The 18,674-nt window shown below is 34.6% G+C and overlaps 1 protein-coding gene across 2 annotated transcripts in view; it reads left to right on the top strand.

Annotated features, from left to right (window-relative positions):
• Positions 1-18,674, top strand: part of BTAF1 (B-TFIID TATA-box binding protein associated factor 1) — a 120,870-nt gene that overhangs the window by 22,006 nt on the left and 80,190 nt on the right. The window contains exons 5-13 of one of the 2 annotated variants that reach the window (XM_036923354.2): positions 6,037-6,200; positions 8,614-8,750; positions 11,880-12,009; positions 12,247-12,315; positions 13,407-13,496; positions 14,169-14,264; positions 14,363-14,539; positions 15,267-15,407; positions 16,232-16,356. In XM_036923354.2, the coding sequence (XP_036779249.1) occupies positions 6,037-6,200; positions 8,614-8,750; positions 11,880-12,009; positions 12,247-12,315; positions 13,407-13,496; positions 14,169-14,264; positions 14,363-14,539; positions 15,267-15,407; positions 16,232-16,356 (1,129 nt within the window). The remainder of the gene's footprint in view (positions 1-6,036; positions 6,201-8,613; positions 8,751-11,879; positions 12,010-12,246; positions 12,316-13,406; positions 13,497-14,168; positions 14,265-14,362; positions 14,540-15,266; positions 15,408-16,231; positions 16,357-18,674) is intronic. The other variant, XM_036923435.2, reaches the window with a different exon arrangement.

Below are 18,674 nucleotides of genomic sequence, written 5' to 3' on the forward strand. Positions count from 1 at the left end.
ATGATCTTCAATATGTTCATCTTTAAAAAATGTCAGATACCCATTAACTCTTATTTAATATGGTTTCTGTTGAAAGATCTGGCTTCTTTTGAGAGATAAGAGGAGAGTTGCAGAAAATCATAGTTTTTCTAATAAGGGAAGTAAAGTCATTTCAACAACTTTCCAATTTGAGAAGTTATCTCTAAACACTTAGTTCATTAATCTTAACTAGTATACCCATGGACATCATTGGAGGTCATTGGCCCTTAATCCAGGAGTAATGGTGAATGTCACCTTGTCACTTGAAAAAAAAACACATGTATTTGGGTCTTATCCTAGAGATTCTGATTTAATAGATCTGTGGAGAGTTCTAGGAAATTATATTTAAAAGAGAAACTCCTGAGGTGACTGATATTTAACCAGGATTGGGAGCCCCAGTTTCTTGGGAACTCAGTTTTTAATGCTGTTAAGTGACAGCATGCTGAACAGTGCTCATTTTAAAACCCTATAATTAGGTTTTCTTTAAATGTCTGTTCATCTGCGTTTGTCTCCTCATGTATGAAATACACATATGTGATTAGTGTAGGTGCTGGTCTGAGTGTCCTTTGCAATTGTATGTGTTATTTTCCCCAGTAGGACTTTCCCTGGAACGAGAAGACTAATTCTGGGCCCTGTATAAGTGTACTAGACTTACTACCTAGCAGTCTTCACTTTTGGATATATTTTTCCCTCTTAGTAGAGCAGCCTTATGTTTTTTAAGAAACAGCTGTGTGAGGTATAATTCACATACCATATATTCACCCACTTTTAAAGTTTACAATTCAATGTTTTTTCAGTATATTCACATATGTGCAGTCAATTTTGAATTATCTTTATTACCTCAAGAAGAAACCCTGTGTTCCTTTAGTTATCACCTTTCTGTCTCCCAGATTTCTTTCCTTTCCCTTCCCAGCCCTCGGCAACTTTCTGTCTCTGTCTCTATAGATTTGTTCATTCTGGACATTTCATATAAATGGAATCCTACAATTATGTGATGTTTTGTGACTGGCTTCTTTTACTTAGCAGAATGTTTCCATATTGTAATGTATATCAATGCTTATGTCATTTTTTTCCCCTCAAAATAGTTTGTATTACTGTTACAGGATATATCCATTTTTTAATTGTGGTAGAATATAGATAACATGAAAGTAACCATCTTAAACCCTTTTTTTTTTTGAGAGGGCATCTCTCATATTTATTAATCAAATGGTTGTTAACAACAATAAAATTCTGCATAGGGACTCAATGCACAATCATTAATCAACCCCAAGCCTAATTCTCAACAGTCTCCAGTCTTCTAAAGCATAACGAACAAGTTCTTACATGGTGAACAAGTTCTTACATAGTGAATAAGTTCTTACATCTTAACCATTTTTAAGTGTATAGTTCAGTAATGTGCTATTAATCTCCAGAATTTTTCATCTTACAAGACTGAAACTTTATTCAGTAGTCCTTCCTTGTTCTCGGGGGTACTTTCCAAGACCTTCAGTGGATGCCTGAAACCATAGGTAGTACTGACCCCTATATATGATATGTTTTTTGTATATGTATAAAACTATAAAATTTAAATTATAAATTAGACACAGATTAACATATTTATAGCATAACACATGATGTGTAATAAAGGTTATGTGAACGTGGTGTGTGTGTATCCCTTTCACAGTATCTTATTGTACTGTACTCACCTTTGTGATGATGTGAGATGATAAAATGCCTATGTGATGAGATGAAGTGAGGTGAATGTTGTAGGCATTGTGATGCAGCTAGGCCATGATTATGTTAGGAGGAGGATCATCTGCTTCCAGACCAGGGTTGACCATGGGTAACTGAAAATGGAAAGTGAAACTACAGATTAGGGGGGACTACTCTACCCATTAGATAGTTTCCATTCCTGTCCTGTATGCCTGGCAACCACTGTTCTACGTTTCTCTCTATGATGTTGACTACTCTAGGTACTTCATATAAGTGGAATCAGACAGTATTTCTCCTATTGTGACCAGTTTATGTCATTCAACATAATCTCAGGGTTCATCCATGTTATAGTAGTGTCAGAATTTCCTTCTTAAATTAAGGCTGAATAATATTCCAGTGTGTGTTTATACTGTACTTTGTCTATCCATTTATCCATCAGTGGACATCTGGGTTGCTTCTACCTTTTGGTTATTGTGAATAATGCTGCTGTAAACATGGGTATACAAATATTTGTTTGAACTCCTGCTTTCTTTTTTTGGGGGGAGGATATACTCAGAAGTGGATTACTGGATCATATGGTAATTTTATTTTAGGACTCTTACAACATTTTCCATAGCAACTATACCAGTTTACATAGCCACCAACAATGCATAAGGTTTCCAATTTCTTCACATCCTTGTCTGTGTTGGGTGGCCTGTAGCTGGTATATTAAATTAAGAATATATAAGTTATCACCTGCTGAAGGAGGAAGCACAAGCTACCCACAGTCGTTGGCGGGTAGATCCCTTGGCATCTGAGATCCCATTGTGGGGAAGTGAAAACCCTGGGGTTGATTTGATTGAAAGCAGTTTCATTACACTCACACAAAGAAAGTAAAGTCACAAGACTTATGACTTACAGATCCCAGAAACTGGTGGGGGCCAAGGCAGTGAGCCAGGGAAAGGCAGTTATCTCTTTTCTGGGTTATGAGCAAGCACGAGATAACGAGCAGGGTAGAAAGCACCTATTACTTACAAGGTGGTTGGAGAATAGGTCACTGACTTAACAGGCTCAACTTTAAGTGGGTCTTTAAAGGTGCCCATGAAAAACAAAGTGAGAACTTGTGGCAGGAGTTCTAAGTTCAAGTCCTTACATAAATGTCCAGGCTGTAGCTGTAAGGAGGTTGTGTTAATGTAAATTGCCTAGGCAGCAACTCAAAATACCTGTTGTCTTCTCAACACTCAGCAATATGTGTTATTTTTCTTTGATAGTAACTATCCTAATGGGTTTGGAATGGTTTTACTTCGTTTTAATTTTTATCCATTCATCAGTTTATGACATTTGAAATGTTTCCACCTTTTGGCTATTAAGAATAACGCTGCAGTAAACATTCATGCACAAGTTTTTGTGTGGAAATGTTTTCATTTCTCATGTATAGATACCTAAGAGTTGAATCGCTGGGTCATATGGCAACTGTGTTTTACCTTTTGAGCAACTGCCAGACTGTTTTCCAAACTGGCTCCACCCTTTTAAATTTCATCAGCTATATATGAAGGTTCAGATTTAGCCATATCCTTGACCACACTTAACTGACTTTGATTATATCCATACTAGTGAGTGTGAAGTGATATCTCATAGTTGTAATTTGTATTCTCCCGATGACCAGTGATGTTGAACATCTTTTCATGTGTTTATTGACCGTTTGTGTGTCTTAGGAGAATTTTCTATTCAGATCATTTGCCCATTTTTAAGTGGGATATTTGTCCTTTATCATTGAGTTGTAAGAGCTGTATATACTAGATACAAACCTCTTATTTGGTACATGATTTACAAACATATTCTCCCTTTCTATGGATTGTCTTCACTTTCTGGATGGTACCCTCTGAAGCACAGGGCTTTTAATTTTGGTGAAGTCTGATTTATCTTTTTTTTTGTTTCTCAAGCTTTTGATACAATATGTAAGAAGCTATATGTATAAGATATCTATGTATCTAAGGTCATTTATACCTATGTGTTCTTCTAGGAGTTTTGTGACTTTAGCTCTTATCAGGTATTTGTCCATTTGGAGTTATTTTTTGTATGTGTTGTGAAGTTAAAGGTCCAACTTCATTATTTTACATGAGGCTGTCCTGTTGTCTCAATACCATTTGTTGAAAATTACTTCCACCGAGTTGTCTTGGCACCCTCAGTGAAAACCAGTTGGCCATAGACACATAGTTTTATTTCTGTACTCTCAAGTCTATTCCATTGATGCCTGTCTTTATGCCAGTATTTCACTGCCTTAGTTACTGTTGTTTTGTAGTAAGTTTTAAAATAAAAAACTATGAGCTTCCAACCATGTTCTCTTTCAGGTTTTTTTAAAAAAAATATTCTGGGTCTTTTGCACTTTCATATGCATTTTAGGATCAATTTAGTGTCTGTAAAAAGTCAGCTGTGTTTTGGTGGGAATTGTGTTGGATCTGTATATCAATTTGGGAAGTATTACTGTCCTAAAAGTATTATGCCTTATCCATGAAGATGGAATTTTTTCCATTTATTTAGATCTTTTTAAACTTCACCAATGTTACATAGTTTTCAGAATATAAGTTTTAAGTTTTTCTTTTGATGCTATTGTAAGTAGAATGGTTCTCTTAATTTCATTTTTGGGTTTTTTCTTTCTTTGTCTTTTTTCTCCCCCCTCCCTATTCTTTAGATTGGGTACTTTGTATTCATTTATTCTTTGTTGTATTACCTCCATTCAACTGTTAATCCTATTCAATGATTTTTAAAATACCAAATATTGTATTGTTATGTTCCAGACCTTTTTTTAAAAAATAGCTTTATTGGCATATTTTCACATTGTAGAATTCACCCTTTTCAAGTGTGTGATTCTATTTGGTTTTTTCATTTTTTTTTCTCTGTGTGGGTATCCTATCTTTTCATCATTGTGACAGTATGTTATTTTTATTGAGCATTGTTACATCAGCTGATTAAAAATCTTGTCTTCTAACTCCAACATCTGGGTTTACTTGAGAGTTCATCTCCATTAATTGTTTTTTTTCATTTGGGAATAGATTATATTTTCTTGATTCTTTGTATATCAGTTAATTTTGGATTGTATCCCTGACATTATAAACGCTGTAATGTGAAGTCTGGATTCTGTTATAATCTTCCAAACAGTGGTTTTGTTTTGTTTTGCTTTGTGGGGTTCTTTGCTTATTGTTTATTTTAGCAGGCATTTAATTGGATGAAACTCAAATTGCAAACTTTTGCAATGGGCAACAGATCAAATCTCAATCCAGTTTTTAGCTTTAGGTGGACTGCTTGGAGTCTGCCATGTGCATGGCAGTTCACAATTCAGCCAGATATTTGGCTGAGTTTACAAAGAATTTGGACCTTCTTTATAGCTCTGTCCTGTTGGGGTTTCTCTGTCTACCCTCCAGTGGCTGTAGTGACCCCTCACTCTTTCCTGTAGTTCTTCAAGCCAGAAGGGCTTTTAATCCAACTTTTAGCTGTCCCACATACCATGGACTGGGTCTAATCTCAGGTTAAAAGCTGCAAAAATGGGAAACTTACCCAGTGCTGTGCTCTTCTAGGTATTGACAACTCCCCCAAGTATATGCCTACATTCATTTTCTTTTCACTGCCTTCAGGTAGTTGGGTATTTTCCCTACTTTGGCTAACATTTGTTATCTATCGAGGGTTAGTCCAATAAGAACTTTAATCATCCATTGTTAGAAACAGATTGTTAGTGTTTGTAAAATGTTAACATTTTTTTCCAATAGGATAGAACTGTCTCATGCAACTTAGCTGTTCTAAGCCCACATTTTCATTTTTAAAACAATACCTTTTTATCTGTTTTCTACTGAAATATTAAGGATTTTACTTGGGGCTTTCAAAATCTGTCTACTTTTATGCCTTTATTCTTTGTTACTTGGGCTCTTAAGTCTTTAGCATCTCAGAATACATGAAGGCCATGCTTGAATAAACATGTATTTGTTGAGATCTTTTTAGCCTTGTTAGATCTTTCAGAGAATGTACACTGTATAAAAAAGGATGGTTTTATTTCCATAGGAATGATCTCTTTTTTTATATACATAACCAATGACATGCCAGTAAGGTAATGGGGGAATCTCAGTGAAAACTAACTAGTGTTTTGTTAGCTAGAACACTATTTTCCAATTATGGAAATGGTTGGGTTAGGTAATAGAGTTTATGACACATTTAGAGATTGTGAGTATGGTTTGTCTTATTGTCAGGAGGAGTCTTTTAACAGTTAAAATTAAAAATAAAATTTAGTTAAGTCTGATCTTCCTGTATTAGAAAACTTAATTGATTTGGAGGAAATTTGTTTTTTTCTGTTTAAAGGTGAAGTGGATCCTAAAGAGAGGATAGCACGCCAACGAAAACTGTTACAGAAAAAACTTGGTCTTAACATGGGAGAAGCCATTGGAATGAGTACTGAAGAACTCTTCAATGATGAAGATTTGGATTACACCCCAACTTCAGCAGCCCTTGTAAACAAACAACCTGTATGAGGGGTTTCCTTCATTTTGCTATGCAAATACAATTTTTAAAAATGCTGTTCTGAATTGCTGCCTATTGCCACCATAATTTAGTGTCTTTATAAATTGGTTTTCTGGTGACAGATTCTAAAGAGACAAAAGTTCAACCTACCTTGTAGACACTGGACCGACTGTTCACCATGGTGAACCTTTTAGGAACTGCTGGTATTGAGTTAGCCAAATTGCACTAATTGACCTTTCTTTGTTCTTTAGTGAAAGGAAAAAAAAACGTTTGAGAGAGTGGGAGTTAGTAAGGTTATAGCATAGTCAGATATGGTACTAGAAATCTTTCGGGGCTATGGTTCATTCTTTTATTTGAAAAAGTAACAAACATGATAAAAAGATAAATTTCAAACAGTGCAAAAGGGTATACAATATGAAGTGAAATAACTTTCTTCCCAATAATTGGTGTACACCCATGTCCCCATACCCCGCAGGCAACCCTTTTTCAGTTGTGTATCCTTCCTGAAATTTCCTATGTATATACAGACCATTTAAGCCATGTTTACCTTTTCCCACTTTATATCACTGAATATGACAGTATGTACAAATTGATCACCACATTCTTTTTTGATAGCTTTATGCTATTTTCTTGTATGGCTGTACCATAACTTTGCTCTGTAGTCCTCCTTTTTCTCTGTTCTTCCAGCTCCCCTTGTTTGCCTGTGTGCTTTTTTTTTAAGCTCCATGAAAGTTATGGCTCTCTTCTCAGAAAAACTCACACACAAATGAAATACTATCTTTCAAGGGGATCAGTACTCTTTCCTTTTGCCCCTGCAGTACTCTTTTAGGGTTCCTTGGACCCTGTTAAAAATTCCTGCTTTGCAGTTTTGTTTTTTGTTTCTTACGGATTTACCCAGAAGATTCACTGAAGTAGATTTCAACTACTCTCAGAACTAGGGATGGGGTGACCGTATAGTTATTAGCGTATCATACTTTTATTTTATTTTATTTATTTATTTATTTTTAAATTTCTTATTAAGGTATGATTGATACACTCTTATGAAGGTTTCACATGAAAAAACAATGTGGTTACTACATTTACCCATATTATCAAGTCCCCACCCATACCCCAATGCAGTCACTGTCCATCAGTGCAGCAAGATGCCACAGATTCACTATGTGCCTTCTCTGTGCTACACTGTTCTCCCCGTGATCCCCTACACCATGTGTACTAAACATAATACCCCTCAATACCCTTTGCTTTGCAGTTTTGAAATCTTTATCTTCTCTTTCCCCTGGCCTTTCCCTTTGCTTAAGTAGAGAATGACTCTGTTTGTCTTTATACTAGTTGTCCTCTAAGCCATTAGAATTTGTAAACTCTATTTTTTAGGGTTGGGTTAGTGTGTAATGAATTTGCAGATAAGAAAAAAAAAAGGAACATCCTAGAGGAGAAAAGAAGAGTATGGACAGAAAATTGACAACCAGGAAGGAGTAGAAAGAAATGGGGTATAAAGGGAAGCATAAGATAAAAATAAAAAATAAAGTAGAATAAAGGAGAACAAAAATGTAGTAAAGTGATCATAGTGTGATAATGGGACATGGTGTAAGAAAATAAAAGGGTGCGTATATTAGAAAAAATAGGCTATAGACAGAATAGTTGGATATGGATAGGCAGCACAGACAGATTGGGGTTTGTAGGATCCTTTGGAAGGATTTGCTTAACGGTACTTGTTGCCGTAGCCTTATTATCACTGCTGCACTGCTTTATATATGTTCCACTGGTCCCTGAACCAAGACTGTAGACTGTAGTAAGGCATCCACACCAGTGACCCTAGTTGTTTGCAGAAATATAAATTTCAGTTGAATCTTAAACAGTTAAGGGCAGAAACGATTTTTAGGCTTGGGTTCAAAGAATTTCTGTCTCACAGCATTTATAATGTTTCCCATGAATAGAAAAGAGAGCAAAAACAGGAGGCAGTGAATGCTTAAGAGGAAGGAGCAATAGAGGCTACGTTGACTATAGAACACTAGAGCAATAATTTGTAGCCATAATGTTATTTTTTTCAGAAAATGATAATTATCTATTTATTTTATTGACATTCTTTATTCTTACAACCCTTGGATGGTATTACGGTTATTTTGATGGTCTCACCCCTTAAGAGCCCTCTTTGTAGGTTAGAATCATACATTTGTGCCACATCTGTGACATAATAAAAATTAAGAAACACATGAACAGGTGTTGGGAATTGGAAAAATAGGAAGAAGAGAGTAAAATTATGGTATAGCTGTACAACAGAATAATATGAAGCTGTCAAAGAAGAATGTGATCACTTTGTATATAGTGAAATTTATAGACGTATACCTCTTCTGAGGCAGAGACTATGGGTATTTATTTTAACTTCAGAAGTTCAGATTCAACATTCTTTTATTCTTTTAGACTCTCCAGGCAGCTGACTTGATTGACTCAGAATTTCGAGCAGGAATGAGCAGTAGACAAAAGAACAAAGCTAAAAGAATGGCCAAGTTATTTGCAAAACAGAGATCCAGGGATGCAGTGGAAACTAATGAGAAGAGGTAGTAATTTTTTCTGCTTATTCATTTAAAACAGTAATGCTTTGTAACTGAAATCTGTGTCTGCTTGATCTCTAAAAGCGTTTTGCTGATGTCTTTAACTGTGGAGTACCATTTGGATTGTCTTTCTCAGTTGTCAGTATTTACTATTACTAGGGACTAGGACAGCTTCCCTAGAACAATGCAAATATGCATATTTTTAAAAAATCTTACTAAATTACTAAGAGGCAGCCTGATGATTCTATATGATTGCATTCTAAAATAAAACAAATACCTTCTTTGCAACAACATGGATGGAGCTAGAGAGTATTATGCTCAGTGAAATAAGCCAGGCAGAGAAAGACAAGTATCAAATAATTTCACTTATCTGTGGAGCATAAGAACAAAGCAAAAACTGATGGAACAAAACAGCAGGAGACTCACAGAACCCAAGAATGGACTAACAGTTACCAAAGGGAAAGGGACTGGGGAGGGTGAGTGGGAAGGGAGGGAGAAGGGGGAATAAGGGGCATTACGATTAGCACACATAACATGGGGGGAGGTGCACGGGGAAGGCAGTATAGCACAGAGAAGACAAGTAGTGACTCTATAGCATCTTACTACACTGATAGACAGTGACTGTAGTGGGATATGTGGTGAGGACTTGATAATGGGGGAATCTAGTAACCACAATGTTGCCCATATGATTTTATATTAATGATACTAAAATAAAAAGATTTAAAAAAACCTTCAAAAAAAATTCTTACTAATTATGTGCTATGAATGAGGGCTGATGATCTTCCAAGTGGAGCACATTTCAGGCAGAGAGAACAAATGTAAATACCTTAATCATGGACTGTTTAAGAAACAGAAAGAAGGGCAGTGGGCTGGGATGCGTGGACAGAAGTGAGAGTACAGAGTGAAGTCAGAGTTGGTTTAAGAGTCACAAATTAATACTGCATTACTGCGTTAGTAAAGTGAGAAATGTCACGGTATTACACCATCTGTTCCCTAGGATGGGGACTAAACCAACTCATGGGTAATAATCCAGGCATGTCTGCCTAGTCCTGTTGTAGGAAAGAACTCTGTGGTAGATATAATCGCTGTCCTCACTTTCTTAACGAGTTAATAAAGGTCGTATCTATGTATGGCTTGGAGCAGCATTTCTCAAAGGGTGGTTCGAAACAAAACCCCCTTTCGAAGCAGTTTAAGGGGCATGTTAAATTGTAGATTCTTGGGCCCCACCCAGCTCTATTAGATTAGAATCTTTAGTGTTTACTTGGGTAAATGATGAATTGAACACATGAAAGCCTATGAAAATAAAGTTTTGTTGCAGGTGACAGAACCTTTTGTTCTTCCCATTTATATAAAGCTAAGAAGTATTTACAGTGTTTATTTTAAAGCAAGGCACAAAGGATAAATAATAAACACTTATTTGGTATAAATTTTTACTTGAAGGTATCTTTTATTTTAGTATTTTTTAAATTTAAGTCTCATTGATATACAATCTTATGATGGTTTCACATGAACGACATAGTGGTTTAACATTCACCCATGTTATCAAGTCCTCACCCCCTCCATTGCTGCCACTGTCAACAAGGTTAAGATGTTATAGAGCCATTAATTGTATTGTCTGTGCTGTACTACCATCCCAGTGACCTACCTATATTGTGATTGTGAATTATAGTGCTCCTTAATCTCCTTCTCCCTCTCCACCCACCCTCCCCAAACCCTCCCCTTTGGTAACCACTAGTCCATTCTCAGGTGTCTGCAAGTCTATGCTATTTTGTTCTTTCTGTTTTGCTTTATTTTTCTATGGAGTTGTCTTTTTTAAGTATAAAATCTTTATTGAACTTGTTAGCTACCGAGTTTTTTAAGTTAACAGTTATATATATATATATTAATATAATGTCTACTACTATAGGTTCATATAGTAGTAACCTAGTAAGTGTTTCTACTTGTTTTTTTCATACAAGCACTTTTACCCAAAGATTTGAATATTGGAAATAATAGACCTTATTTTTCAGAGTTTATGATTCATTCATTTTACAAATGCTTACTGAATAAACTTTGTTCCAGATATGGTTATAGGCCCTCAGGATACAGTAAATTAAGTAGATAAGAATTCTGCCTTCCTAGAGCTTACATTCTAGAGAAAAAGATAGATAATGAACTTCTATCTTTAAATAAGTAAATTGTGTGTGTGTGTGTGTGTGTGAGATGTTGATAAGGGTTAAGAAAAAAGAGATAAAGCCAAGGAAGTAACATGTGAAATGTTTTGTAGAGAGTTTGAAATTTTAGATAGGATGGTCAGGGAGAGACAGAGGTGACTTTCGTAAAACTCTGAAAGAAGTGAGGATGCTAACACTGTGAATATTTGGAAAATACATGCCAAATAGAAGGAATATCAGAGGCAAATGCTTGAGTAGAAACATGACTAACAAATTCAAGGACAGTAAACTGTCCAACCAATGTGGCTAGATTGGAGAGAATTAGGGGAAGAATAATAGGCAGTGAGATTAGGGAGGCTCAGATTTCTTTCCTCACCTTCCAGAAAAAATGGTTGACTAAATAAATTACACTATTAATTTATTTTATTAATTATTAGGATATTTATATATTATAAAGAGGAGAGTATATTTATAGAAAATAATGCTGTAAATACCTTAAAGTCCTTACTGTTGATTTGTGTTTTAAAGTTATTTTACTTGTCTTCTTTGTAATATTTTGTTACTAGACTAGCATTAGTAAGATTATAGTGTGTTACTTAGCATATTGGTTTTTCTCCAGGGTACAAAATCCTGAAAAAGTTAGGCTGGGCCAGATTTAGGTTGTTAGAGCAAGGAAGGTTAAAATAAAAAGGAGAGGATTTGGTTATAGTGAAGAAGGAAAAAAGACTTGTTAAATTTGAGATCCAGTTTGAAAGCAAGAATTCACTGACATATTTCACATTCATCAGTAAGAGTATTGAGATATATTTGGCTTAAAAAATTTTAAGTAGTTAGTCTTAGTTATTTAATACATGAAATCTTAAGTAGAACATAATTAAAAGAATATGGCAAAACATTTGTCCAGATGATGTAGTCTCTTATATTCATTATGGTTCACATTATCCTTTATTAACTTTGTTAAATAGTGACTTTTATTTTTTAGCAATGACAGCACTGATGGGGAACCTGAAGAAAAGAGACGAAAAATAGCAAATGTTGTTATTAATCAGTCTGCAAATGATTCCAAAGTCTTGATTGATAATATTCCAGACAGTTCTTCCTTAATTGAAGAGGTACTTTTGAAATGCCCTGAAGTGTCTTTTCAAATTATTTAAAATTTTTTCATACTAATGTATCAACAGATAGTATTTAATAATCTGTCAATTGAGAGAAATTTTATTATTATAAATCTTAAAAGTTAACCCAGTAAAATTTTTATTTAATTTTCAAAAGCCTATTATTATATTACTTATATTATTAGCATAAAATAGACCTTTTGAAATAGTAGTAATTCTGTTTTTCTTATTCAGACAAATGAATGGCCTTTGGAAAGCTTTTGTGAAGAACTTTGCAATGACCTTTTTAATCCCTCCTGGGAGGTAAGATTTCTTCATTACAATTTCTTCCAGCACTATTTATTTGCTAATGAAGGAAACCATGTCAGACATACTCTGTTTTGTCAGGATCACTATTCTTCCCCTTGTGTCCTTCTCAGGACCACTGGTCAGGGTATTTCATATCACTCACCTTCTATGTAGAAAACTTAAGATGATTTTAACATTTCATACCCTTTTTGTAATATTTCTTTATGACTTGTTCTTTTTATTCTTTTAGCTATGATATAAAGATTTGCATATCTCTCCCAGACAGTAGAATTTCCTTTGGAAGTGGACAGTTTTAATTAAGAGCAGTAGTTTCCAAACCAGCTATTTAACCCCAGAAATATTTCTTCAAAGAAAATCTTGAATAGGTCCCAATATGTAAAATAGGTGAAAGTGAAGTTCTGGTTGAAGTTTAGAGTTTGTGGTCTCAAACCATTCTGTACCACTCAGTTGGCTTCTGGGTAATTCTGTTTCGGAATACTTTTTAGCAGCCTTTCTGCTCCTTGATATACTTCTATTTTAAAGCTGTTCAGGTCTTAACTCAAATGGCATCTTAAATTAGTGGGTGCAGTGTCAGTGGCCCATTTTTCCCTTCCAGGTGACACTGCAGAAGGCTACAGGGCTAAAGTGAATATAACATTAGTCATGAGACATTTTATTTGACTTGTCTTCCTTTGACACTTAACACTGGAAGCTTTGGAACTTAGTTTTGATGCATATGTTTGATGCAAAATATTGGTGTTGAGGCTATAAAGAACAATGTATGATTCTTTCCTGTCCTTTGCTGTGGATAATGCTGAATACAGGTAGAGGGTAGAGGAGTGACAGCCAAGTGGATTAATATCTTAGAAGGATTTTAGCATAGCTATTTTCATAGCTTGATTTAAAAAAATTTCACATAATGAAAATTGTGAAATTAATATATGTAATTCTTGTTGGATAGTAGAGGAAGAACACATTACCGTGCAGTGCCACATACTTCATTCTACTTTCTTAAAAACCCAATATCCCTTTCTCATCTTGGAGAAAAGTTAAATTCAGTTTCTTAAGTATTTTATGGCTAACATTTGCTTCTTGGTTCTTTTTAGGTTCGACATGGTGCAGGCACTGGACTTAGGGAAATCCTTAAAGCTCATGGGAAAAGTGGTGGTAAAATGGGAGACAGCACTTTAGAAGAAGTAAGTGTAGTAAGACAGTAATTATCACCAAGTTTTAGTAATTGGCCTCTTTTTCCAAGACAGGGTACTAAGGGAGCATGTGCCATAAAGCAGAAATGAGAAGTAAATAATGAAATATATGGAAAGATGAATATGAGGAAAAAAGTAAAAAGGTTAGGAAGAAGTCTATAGCCCGAGGAAGAATGAGTTGAGGGAAAAGATAGGTTCAGGAACATTGCATAGAAAAATATATAGAAGCAGAAGTACTTGAGCAAAATATAATGGATTGTAAAGTAAGATGAATAAGAGGGTAGTTTTGATGTCACTGGCCAGTATGCTTGGTGTGGCATGGAGACATTGGTAATAGGACAGATAATAGATAAATGGCAGATATAATTAATATCAGAGAAACTTTAAGTTGTATATTAATTTCTCTTGGAATGCAAATAACATAATAGAATTCACGAATTTTCGATATTTTGGTATAGTATATTTAAGTCTAATTAACCAGCAAAAAGATGTAGTTAATATTAAAGATAGTAGTTGGAGCTATTCTATATATCAGTTGTTGTTCCTACAGCTAAAATAATCTGTCTCAATAATTTAGTTTTGGTTTTAAACCTAATATGTTTCTCCATCCCCCAGTACAAAGTGTAACATTTGTCTGCTATTAAAAAATGATTGTCTCAACAGATGATTCAACAGCATCAGGAGTGGTTGGAAGACTTGGTTATCAGACTTCTTTGTGTTTTTGCATTAGACAGATTTGGAGACTTTGTTTCTGATGAAGTAGGTATCACGTAAGGGAGGCTTTGCCCAATGAAATTCCAAATTCAACACAATAAGTCTTTTGCAGATATGCTGTTTTCTTCTTCTCTCATTTATAGGTCGTGGCACCAGTTCGTGAAACTTGTGCTCAAACATTAGGTGTGGTGTTAAAACACATGAATGAAACAGGAGTTGATAAGACTGTGGATGTGCTGCTTAAGTTACTTACACAAGAACAATGGGAAGTTAGACATGGCGGTCTGCTAGGAATAAAATATGCTTTGGCAGTTCGTCAGGTAAATGCTTCAGATTTTGAAAAACACATGGGAGAGTTTTTTCCCTCTTAGTTTATATATAAAATGGCTCTAGATTCTTAGTGTTACAGTTAAGCCAGTCCTTCAAGATTTGCCTTCTTGTGGCAGCATCGTATAGAGCTAGGTGTTGATAATAAGAATTTAAGAACAAATCAAAAGATGGTTAGTTACGTTTGAAAACGTGTTCCTGTTTCATAACAAGACCAATGCTATGATTCCTAGTCTATCATCACAGATGTAGCCTTTGGGGACTGTCTCTATTAGGGGAAATTGAGAACGTAGTGGATTGGAATAATGGGAAACAGGAAGGGATGGCTTTACTTTCCCTCTTCTCTCATAGTCCCTTTGGTTGTCAGTAGTGTTCAATGAGAAATAGAAGGTTCTAGTGCAGGGCTGTGTGTGTGTGTGTGTGTGTGTGTGTGTGTGCATGCATGCGCGCGCCCAAGGAATTCATAGTCTTACCATGAAAACATGTTTTGATGTTTTAAGTCACTCTGAGTAATAAAGTACTGGATACTGTTGTAGTCTTTTTTGAATGGAATTAGTTACAGTCTTGTATTGATGTTATTTTTATTTTCTGTTTATGTGATTCTTCTTTAAAAAATAAAGATTGGAATTTATATTTTCATATGGAAAATGTAATTTAAAATGTTCAAGCACAATAATTGTACTACAGAAAATTAATCTGTTTTGACATGTTGTTTTACAGGATGTAATTAATACATTATTGCCTAAAGTTTTAAGTAGAATAATAGAAGGACTCCAGGATCTTGATGATGATGTCAGAGCTGTTGCTGCAGCATCATTAGTACCTGTGGTAGAAAGCCTTGTATATCTTCAGACACAAAAAGTAAATTAAACATTTTTTTCATTTTCTTCTTTTTACATCTTGGGTGATAGAGTATTAAGAGAAACATTGAGTACTTTTTTCTCCTTCATCCTCTATTTTTCTTATGACAGAGCCCTCTGATATATGTGATCTCAATTATATATTTTCCTTGGGAAGAATGAATTTCTTCTATTAATGTACTTCCTTTTTATGTACAGAATATGAGAACTTCCTTGAGAAGAAAGCAAAAATTTATTCTTTATTTTACTCCTGGTTTTTACCATAAGGGATTTTTGTTTGTTTTCATTTCGGTTTTTGGCTTTGGTTTTTAAGTCTGGTCTTACGTTTTGAAGTGCCTCTTTTAAGGTTTATCTGACTTCTTTTTGTATTATCGAAACCAAAGCATATATTTGGGAGTGCAGCAAGCAGTGTTTTAAAAGCTCAAATGCTAAATTTGTCCTTTTATGATTAGTATAGTTTTAAATATATTAAAACTACATAGAGGGTCATGTCTTGTGTGTTTACACTGTACTGCCTTTTTTCAAAGTTTGTCTTTTACATAAAACAGAGTGTTGACTATATTATTTCCTGAATCCTCCCTCCCATTATGAGCCTGGTTAGGGATAGAAATGCTGAAGGTAAAGTTCATTGGCATTAAAAAGAGGGGTAGAGAATTATTAATGCCAATAATGTCTCCTTCTTAACTTTGCTCAAAATGGGTACTATGCAGGGTCATTGGGATTGTATATGTTGCTGAATCAGTAGTAACTCCTGGGATAAAATTTGGCATGGCTTGTGAATATTTTGGGTAAAATTAACTGTTTTCTTGGTAACTCATCTTATAGGTACCCTTCATTATAAATACGTTGTGGGATGCTCTTCTGGAACTAGATGATCTAACAGCTTCAACAAATAGTATTATGACTCTTCTTTCTTCTTTGTTAACTTATCCTCAAGTCCAACAATGCAGGTAATTATTTATAGTTAGTGGCATTAAGTGTTTACATACATTTCTAGATAATAAAAATATAATAATAGTTTAGTACCTTTAAGAACAGGACTATAAGTTGAGATGCCAAAGACTACTGCTTCAGAAGGCTTTTTCTTCTTTACTCTCTAGCCACCAGTGCATTTGGGGCAGGAGTTTAAAAAGGACGTATTCTTTACCTTTAGGTTACTTTGGTTATGTAATTCTTCACCTTGTTCATCTTATAATAGCTAACTTTAGAAGTATAATCATTGCATATTATTTTTACCTCTAATCCCAGAATATAGAATTATAGCCTTATTTAATAACAGTTAATAGAATTATTGTTGAATATCAACATTACATTTTCCAAAATTTGCTCCTCTGTGAAACTTTTCCTTGTAGTATTCATTTCAGCTGTTGCTCTTGATTTCAATAATGACTCATCAGGAAGGGAGTATTTAGTAATATAATATAATGTCCAAAGGCAGAGATTTCCTATCCTGATTTCCTAGACCTCTTGAAAAGATGCTCAGCTAATTAATGTATTTCCTACCTTTAAGACTGGCTCCTGAATATTATTTTTTCTATTAATAGTATCCTGGGAGATAGAAAAGAAAAAATTCATGTGCAACTTTAAAATTCACAGATGAGAAAATTAATTACTGTTCTTAGCCTAGTGAGGGTGTTCAGTGAATGTTCATGTAATTATGATTATAAGTGATTTCTGGCTCTGTGAGTGTCTGTTTCCAGTGAAAATCATAGATGTATGGAAAATATTTCAAATAATACTGACTTACTGGTCATACTTCAATGTTAAATTTAGGCCAACAGGACAGCCTACAAGTTGGAATAGCAAAATAAGTATCTATGAAAGCAAACAGAGAGAAAAGTTGAAGTGGCAGTGTATATATGGAGTTAATTATCAGATGCTTTCATTAGTAATGAAAGCTATAGGGATTAAATGAGTTGATCTATGTAAAAACCCTTCTAAAGCTGCAAAAGTGCAAGAGTTTTTAATTACCCTAAATCAGGGGTTGGCAAACTTGTTCTGTAAAGGCCCAGCCAGTGATATTTTTAAAGGCTTTGTGGGCCATATAATATCTGTCAAAACTATTTAGCTGAGCCACTGTAGCACAAAAGCAGCCATAGATAATACATAAAGGGAACATGTACCAGTGTTCCAATAAAATTTTATTTAAAAAACCGGGTAGACTAGATTTGGACTACGTGCCTTAGTTTGTTGACGCCTACCCTAAATAAAGGACTTAGGACTTCTTAAAAAAATAATCAAGTAGACAATGTCAGGAAAGCTAAATAAGGTGGGAAGTTGAGAGAATGTATTTAAAATTCTATTGATTCAATGTGAAATAACTTAATTTTTGATTTTTTTTTCAAAATTGCCTTATTAGAAAATTTGCTTCATTTATTTGTGAGATTTGATAGAATCTTTCCAACTTATGTAAGAAGAAATGCAGCATGTCATTTGGAGCATGAACAGTTATATTGTTAACAAGACCACGTTACAGTGCTTTTACATCTTTTGGGTCTGTTTTATGTCTGTGTTTGCATGTGTTTAAGTTAAAATTTTATGTAAAGTAAGTGTACTAAATGTGTAAGTGAATGCAAGAAGTGATATTCATACAAACCTGCAAGTGATGAAAATTGTGTTAAAGAATAATCCTCCTGAGAGGAACCATGAAAGAATAGATAGTTGTACTGAAGTAGTCTTTTTTATTCATTCCTTTTTCTACAGAGATGCATAGTTAAAATGCTACTTATAAATAATTTCCTAATTCCAGGTAACTAATATATGACCCATCAATGGGACAAGAATCCTATTGTCCAAATTTTTAACCTGGATGTATCTTTATTTGTTTCCCAGTTTGAAAATATAATCTGTGAGAAGGAAGATACTGAGTTTTTAACCTAATGCTAAATCAGGATAACAAATTTCAAAGATGCCTCCATACCACCTCATACTCATTTGATATGTGTCAGAGATAGCCCCAAACGGGGATGTAAGTTTTGTGCATCTAATCGTTTCCCATTCGGGTTAGTAATGGGAAAGGAGTAAGGATTAGCAATCCTGGTTTTATATAAGCTGTCAGCTAAGATACCATTTTCCTGAGAAAACAGATTGAGAAAAAGGGCAGTTATATTAGAAAGTTGTAATTTGGTAAAGGTAATTTATGGCATTAGTGCCATGGAAGAACCTAATGTAAATGTCTCTGCTCTTTATGACTGCATCTGCTCTGGCTGTTCTAGTGAATGAGGGTGTTTTGAATGTTCATATAAAAATTATCTTTTTAGAATTTATT

Source organism: Manis pentadactyla, chromosome 8, assembly GCF_030020395.1.
Source record: "Manis pentadactyla isolate mManPen7 chromosome 8, mManPen7.hap1, whole genome shotgun sequence".
NCBI classification, from domain to species: Eukaryota; Metazoa; Chordata; class Mammalia; order Pholidota; family Manidae; genus Manis; species Manis pentadactyla.